The following is a 7500-nucleotide window of genomic DNA, read 5'->3' on the forward strand; positions in this document are numbered from 1 at the left end:
GCATAGCTTGCATTGCATTTTGTTTAGTGACTAAACCTCATAGACATCAGGATCTGAATCTGAACGCAGTCGTTGACTCATAGAGCAAAGGTTAAAGGTCACATGACCCTCTCCAGCAATGCATTGCCATGCAAATCAGTGCATAATCAGGCAGATTATTCTGAGCATGATGAAACACAGAGGAAGAAATCTGTGTGTATTGATCAGACGTCCAGAATGTGTTTGTAAGTGCAGTTTAGAGGATAACACACACACACACACACACACACACACACTCAGCAGTGAGTGGCTAGAAGAGAGAGATGCGTGTGTGTTTGTAGCAGCAGGACTGAGAGAAGACGTTCAGGTAATTAGACGGATTGAATGTGTGTGTGTGTGTGTGTGTGTTTGCAGAGGTAGAGTGTGTGTTTCTATCATCTGTAGATGTTATTATGCATGTGGGATCTTGTCTGTGTGTGTGTGTGACGTCAGTTTGTCCTCTAAATGCCAGCCTGGTGTCACTTTATGACTGCGCCAGCGCTAATTAGCATATATATAAGAGAGAGAGAGAGAGAGAGAGAGAGAGAGAGAGAGAGAGAGAGAGAGAGAGAGAGAGAGAGAGAGAGAGAGATAGAGAGAGATAGAGAGAGAGAGAATATGAATTTCACTCTGAAATGCATCAGTAATTAAAGTAAAATGGATTTTACACATTTACAGATGCAAAATAAGTTTTATTTTCTGTGCTGATGTATTTCCTGTTGAAACAGGAACTTGTTCTTCCTTTTTTATACTCAATAGTCTTTAGATTAAAACACAGCCACGATTAAAACTTGATTCTTTCTGTAATTAGTCAGAAGGTGGGCGGGGCTTTTCCATTCTTGAGCGTTTGATTGGACAAAGAGATTGGAGTGCAAGATGATGTCATAAATACGTTAAAGTGAGACTGTAAGTTTGGGGACAGTAAGATTTTTTTTTTTAAAGAAACTATTACTTTTATTCAGAAAGGATGCATTAAATTGATCAAAAGTGACATTTTAAGACATTTATAATGTTACAAATGATTTCTGTTTCAAATAAATGCTGTTCTTTTAAACTTTCTATTCATTAAAAAAGCCTGAAAAAAAAATATATATATTAATGAATGTATCATGGTTTCCACACAATCATGTAGCAGCACAACCGTTTTCAACATTGATAATAATCATAATGTTTCTTGAGCATCAAATCATCATATTATAGTGATTTCTGAAGGATCATGTGACACTGAAGACTGGAGTAATGATGCTGAAAATTCAGCTTTGATCACAGGAATAAATTACACTTTATTATATATTCACATAGAAAACAGCTGATTTACATTATTATAATATTTCACTGTTTTTACTGTATTTTTGATATTAAAATGCAGCTTGGTGAGCAGAACTTTTGAACACCTCCTCCTAATTACAGCTAATTATCAGCTTTTAGGAGTTCATTAGCATAAAGTTCTCTGACATGCCTCCAGACTTCAGAAGTCACGGGCCTTTAAGAAATACACGTATGGCCGATGTTGATGTTGAGTTTAAATATAATGTTTCAGACTGTATTATTCTGGTCCTTATGTTCTGTTGACTGATCTCTCCATCATTCTCTCTCTCTCTCTCTCTCTCTCTCTCTCTCTCTCTCTCTTTCTCTCTCTCTATCATTCTCTCTCCCTCTTCTCTCTCTCTCTGTCTCTCCTTCTCTCTGTCTTCAGTTAGATGGAGGAGAGCGAGAGAAGCAGAAGTCGATCTCCTCGTCAGGTCGGTCGGGTCGAGCAGGTCGTGGGGAAATGGCTGCGGCGTTCAAGAGACTCTCTCAGCAGGTGGAATAACACACACACACACACACACAGACACACACACACAGACACACACACACACACACACACACACACACACACACACACACATACACATACACACACACACACACACACACACACAGACACACACACACACACACACACACACACACACACACACACACACACACACACACACACACACACACACACACACAGACGGGTTGCAGGTTTTATGGTTTTGGTTTCCAAATGGGCCATAAATTCCAGCTTTGCGAAGCTCGTGAGATTCAGTGTTTGTTGAGATGGAATGAGAGTGTAGTTTGATATTTTGGTGTGAGACGAGATATTCTGCTGTTCCCTTTCGAGAGGTCTCTCCTATTGCGTAAGTAGCTTACGCTATGGGAAAACTCCTTTTCTCGAGAATATTGAAGTCTTTATGTAAAACGCATTGCAGCTGCACAGCTGACAGCAATGAACGAAGGCAGCTCGGTCATTGGCTGTGCTGCGGCAACTTGCTCGAACCAATGACGGGGCGACTCTGAATGCGCGACCAATGAGCGCGCTTCGCGCCCGCGCGCGTCAGAGCCCGCCAAGATGGGCGTGGCCAAGAGCTATATATTGGGCGCCCCGTCATGAGAGTTCTTTAGATTTAATCTCCTTCAGCGAACACCTTCTTCGCTGGATCCTCCGGATTATTGAAGCTTCGCCGTCGAAAAGCATACCAGCGGGATTTGCTACGAGGACGTCGGCACCTTCAGCCGTCTTCTAACGCGATCCTACTGAGCCATCCGGCGTACTGCTCACGCAAGTATTTACATCTGTTCGCTCTGCGACACTTGTAAAAGAGCAAATTTTCCAAGGCGTTGTTTCAAATGCCTTCCTGCGCGTCGTGCAGAGACCTTCTCCCGGACGGGGATCGTCACATCATCTGCGCTCGCTGCCTGGGCCGGGACCACGCAGAAGCTGCTTTGACCAAGGGCGGATGCCCCGAATGTGACGACCTGGGTCTCTCCGCACTGCGGGCTCGCCTCGCCGCTTTCGCCGTGAGCGAGCCCATCGCCGCCATCCCTCTGTTCGAGCCGCGCACTAAGAAAAAGCGCCGCTCACAGAGGCTTCCTGAACCTGAGCTCAGTGACGTCACGCCGAGCCAGTCTCCGCGTGCTTCACCGCCGCTCTTGCCTTCCCCACCGCCGGTTCAGTTCACCCAGCCGGACCCACACCCCTCTAGCAGAGCGGTGGGCCTTGTGACTTTCGGCGCGTCCGAGGACGACGGGGGAATGGATGACAGCTTGTCAATCGACGCTGCATCGGACGACTGGCCGGGCTCCACTCTCGACCCCGCCCCGTCGACGCTAGCTAGCGCGAGCGGGGGCTCCACCATGGATAGTGAGATTATCCGCGTTCTCTCTAAGGCCGTGGAAGACCTCGGGCTCGATTGGTCTTCTCCCGAAGAACCAACCCGGAGCCGACTGGATGAGTGGTTTCTGCAGGGGCGCCAGCAGGCCCCTCGGCAAAGGCCTTCTCCCTTCTTCCCGGAAGTTCACGACGAACTCACCAAGTCGTGGAAAGCCCCCCACTCTGCGCGCCTAAAGCCTTCTTTTTCTTCCTCGCTCTCCTCTGTGGACAGCGCGAAGGAAAGAGGCTACGAGGGAACACCGCCCCTCGAGGAGGCCGTGGCCAATCATCTCTGCCCGCCCTCCACCACCGGATGGAAAGCCAAAGCTTCCCACCCCTCGAAGCCCTGCCGCACTACTTCAGCTCTCGCTGGTCGCGCCTACGCCGCCGCCGGCCAAGCTGCATCAGCGCTTCACTCTATGGCGGTACTTCAAGTGTTCCAAGCCAAGCTTCTCCGCTCTATGGACGAGTCTGGCCCCGAACCCGAAGCCTTTAAGGACCTACGCAGCGCGACTGACATAGCCCTGCGAGCCACGAAGGCCACCGCCCAGTCTATCGGCCGTGCCATGGCTAATTTGACTGTTCTCGAGCGCCATCTGTGGTTGACTCTGACTGAGATGAAGGACGCGGATAAGGCGCCATTTCTCGACGCGCCTATCTCCACCAGCGGGCTGTTTGGACCGGGGGTTAAGGGTTTCGCCCAACGCTTCACTGAGGCCCAGAATGCTTCACAAGCTATGCGGCATTTCCTGCCCAAGCGCTCCAGCTCATCGCAGAGCAGACAGAGGCTGCCGCAGCCGCAGCGGGCTAGAACAGCCCCCACCGCCTCTCAGCCCGCGCCTCAGGCTGACGCTCGACGCCGCTCGCGCTCTCACAACCGCAAGCCGCCTTCTGAGCGACGGGGTCCTCGGCCCAAGATTGTGCTGAACCCCGAGCCTCGAAAGCCGTCCTAGCCACAAGAATGAAAAGAGAGAGTGCGTGTCTCGCAAAAGCCGGACCACTCTCTCTGCAAAAGCTCAAGCATTACCCAGTCCCCTTACAGGCGGCTGGATATGTTCATACAGCAGTCAATGGGCCAGTCACAGAGCTCGCTCACCTGCAAACAAACGCCGTTTTTACGGCGACGCACAGAAAACACAAAAAGAGTCTTTTTCTGCCTGTGTCACTAAGGGTTCACATGTCCACAAAGTGTGCATTCCCAGATACTGTCAAAACAGTGCCAAATTCATTCCCAGCTCAAGCTGCGCACCCCATGAATGTAGATCACGTGCCTACGGTCATGTACGCACCACTACACACAAGCACTGTTCACACAGTTATAAATTCATCCCCAGTAAAAGCGGGAAACATTATAAAAGTGACGCGTGTGCCTACCACTGTTTATGCACCCCCACTTATAAACACTGTCCTTACAGTGTCAAACACAACCCCAGCCCAGGCTGCGAGTTTTACAGACACAGCGCGCGCTGCTGTAATCACACACGCGCCCATTCACTCAGCTGCTCAGCGCGCGCCCGCGCCTCTGAGAGCTATGAGCTCAGGCGATTCGCTGGTCGGGTCCCTGCGTCACAGCGGCCCGCCCCTAGCCTGTATTCAGCCCATATCTGTACACGCAGCGGCATGGGAAAATATTCCAGATATGCCGAAATGGGTATTGAATATAGTAAAGCACGGATACTCGCTCCAGTTCGCTCGCAGACCACCACGTTTTACGACTGTGGTCGAGACGAAAGTGAGAAAAGAGTGCTCACATGTTCTACGCACCGAGGTGCGCAAACTAATAGAAAAGGGCGCTGTGGAAACTTTTCCCCCCTCTCTGAGCGAGGCAGGTTTTTACAGCCGCTATTTTCTCGTCCCGAAAAAGGATGACGGTCTCCGCCCCATCCTAGATCTCAGACACCTGAACAAAGCACTAATGATTCGCTCGTTCAGAATGTTAACAACCAAGCATATCCTCGCGCAAGTACGCCCAGGAGATTGGTTTCTCTCAGTGGATCTGAAAGATGCTTACTTTCACATTCCAATAGCGCCTCATCACAGGCCGTTTCTGAGATTCGCTTTCGAGGGACAGTCGTACCAGTACACAGTACTTCCGTTCGGCCTGTCCCTGGCTCCCCGTACATTCACGAAATGTATGGATGCAGCACTTTCCCCCCTAAGGCGAAGGGGAGTGCGAATACTGAATTATCTCGACGATTGGCTGATTCTAGCACAATCAGAGAGTCAGTTAATAACACACAGATCTTGGATTATCAGCCATTTAGAATGCCTGGGTCTAAGAATCAATTTTGCAAAAAGCATACTATCTCCCAGCCAGAGGATTTCTTTCCTGGGAATAGTTCTAGACTCGATGCAAATGACAGCGCGTCTCTCATCAGAGCGCGCGCTCACCATCCGGCGCCTTGCAACATCATTCAGGGCGGGCGCGCTCGCCCCCGTCAAGCGGTTTCAGAGGATGCTCGGTCTCATGGCCTCAGCATCGGCCGTACTCCAGCTAGGATTGTTGCATATGCGCCCTCTCCAACGCTGGCTCAAGAGCCGCGTCCCTACTCACGCGTGGCGTTCGGGCCACCTTTTAATCAGAGCGAACCACGGCTGTATAAAAGCCCTGACGCACTGGAAAGCCGCCGACTGGTACCAGTCAGGCGTGAGTCTGGGTGTGAACACAAGGAGAAAGATGATAACGACAGATGCCTCCAAAATAGGTTGGGGGCCCTTTACGAGGGCAGGCCTGTCTCCGGCTTTTGGTCAAACCCGGAGAAGCGCCTACACATAAACTGTCTGGAAATGAAAGCGGTCGCTTTGGCTCTCAGAGCCCTGCTCCCACAGCTGAGAAACGAACACGTCTTGGTCCGAACGGACAACATGACGGTAGTATCGTACATAAATCGCCAGGGTGGACTCAGGTCGAGCTCCATGCATTCAATGGCCAGGAGACTCATTTTATGGTCCCAGCACAACTTGCGCTCGCTGAGAGCAGCGCATGTGCCAGGTGCCCTGAACCAGGGGGCGGACATGCTATCCAGAGACAAAATTCTCCCAGGAGAATGGGCTCTCAACCCGCTGACGATTCACTGGTTATGGAAAACCTTTGGCAAAGCGGAGATCGACCTCTTCGCCTCCAAGGAGAACGCGCACTGCCCTCTTTTCTTCACGAAAAGCATGGATGCGCTCGCCCAGAGCTGGCCGAGCCGTCCCTTATATGCCTTTCCCCCGATCGCGATGCTACCGCAGGTCATCAGTCGGGTCAGAGAGGAGAAAAACGCAGTGCTGCTGATAGCCCCACTCTGGAAGAACCAAACATGGTTTCCAGATCTGATGCAAATGCAATCTGCACCACGGCCGATTCCACTGAGGCCAGACCTCCTCAGTCAGGCCAACGGGATGATATTTCATCCCCGCCCCGATCTGTGGGCCCTTCATGCATGGCCCCTCAACGGGTTCCCAGGAACCTCACGAGCGGAGCACTAAAAACCGTCGCTGAGGCGCGGGTGCCCTCCACGAGACGCTTATATGCCCAGAAATGGAAAGTGTTCAGTGTCTGGTGTAATGCCAAGGGCCTGAACCCTGAAACATGCGAGATTACGAACGTACTCGCTTTTCTACAAGGGCTTCTGGAGGCAGGCCGCGCCCCCTCCACACTCAAAGTATATGTGGCGGCCATCACAGCATCACACGACCCTGTAATGGAACGTCCATTGGGAAGAAACGACCGAATTATTCGTTTCCTAAGGGGCGCTAGGAGGATGAACCCTTCACGCCCCCCCTCAGTGCCGATCTGGGACCTAGCTACTGTCCTAGACGCTCTTAAAGGGCCTCCGTTCGAACCACTCCGAACCGTGCACCTTAAACAGCTCTCGCTCAAGACTGCGCTCTTGCTGGCACTCGCCTCGGTCAAGAGAGTGGGCGACCTGCACGCGCTTTCGACAAGCGCTGCCTGCCTAGAATTCGGACCTAACGACTGCAGGGTCGTCCTTAGACCGAAACATGGGTATATTCCTAAAGTGCTCACCACTCCCTTCAGAGCACAGGTTATCTCCCTAACTGCGCTATCGTCCCCAGCAGACGAACACGACGCTAATCTACTCTGCCCCGTTAGGGCTCTCAGAGTGTATTTGGAGCGTTCTGCCCTATTCAGACAGACAGAACAACTGTTTGTATGCTTTGGCGGCCGTACGAAAGGTTCCGCCGTTTCAAAGCAGAGAATCTCTCACTGGATAGTTGAAGCTATAGCGCTGGCTTATGAAGCTAAGGGACTTCAATGCCCCTGGGGAGTCAAAGCACACTCCACCAGGAGTGTG

General features: G+C 51.2%; 1 protein-coding gene across 2 annotated transcripts in view; it reads left to right on the forward strand.

The window, feature by feature from the left end:
• The window catches only part of frmpd1b (FERM and PDZ domain containing 1b), a 60511-nt gene that overhangs the window by 22646 nt on the left and 30365 nt on the right, over positions 1–7500 (forward strand). For both annotated transcript variants that reach the window (XR_013201128.1, XM_077223649.1), the window contains exon 3: positions 1715–1822. Coding sequence is in view for 1 of the 2 variants with exons in the window: in XM_077223649.1 (XP_077079764.1) it covers positions 1719–1822 (104 nt within the window). In the remaining variant the exon portion in view is untranslated. The remainder of the gene's footprint in view (positions 1–1714; positions 1823–7500) is intronic.

This window comes from Siphateles boraxobius, unplaced genomic scaffold (genome assembly GCF_051911475.1).
Source record: "Siphateles boraxobius isolate OS27281-9 unplaced genomic scaffold, OSU_SipBor_1 121, whole genome shotgun sequence".
In the NCBI taxonomy this organism is placed as follows: Eukaryota; Metazoa; Chordata; class Actinopteri; order Cypriniformes; family Leuciscidae; genus Siphateles; species Siphateles boraxobius.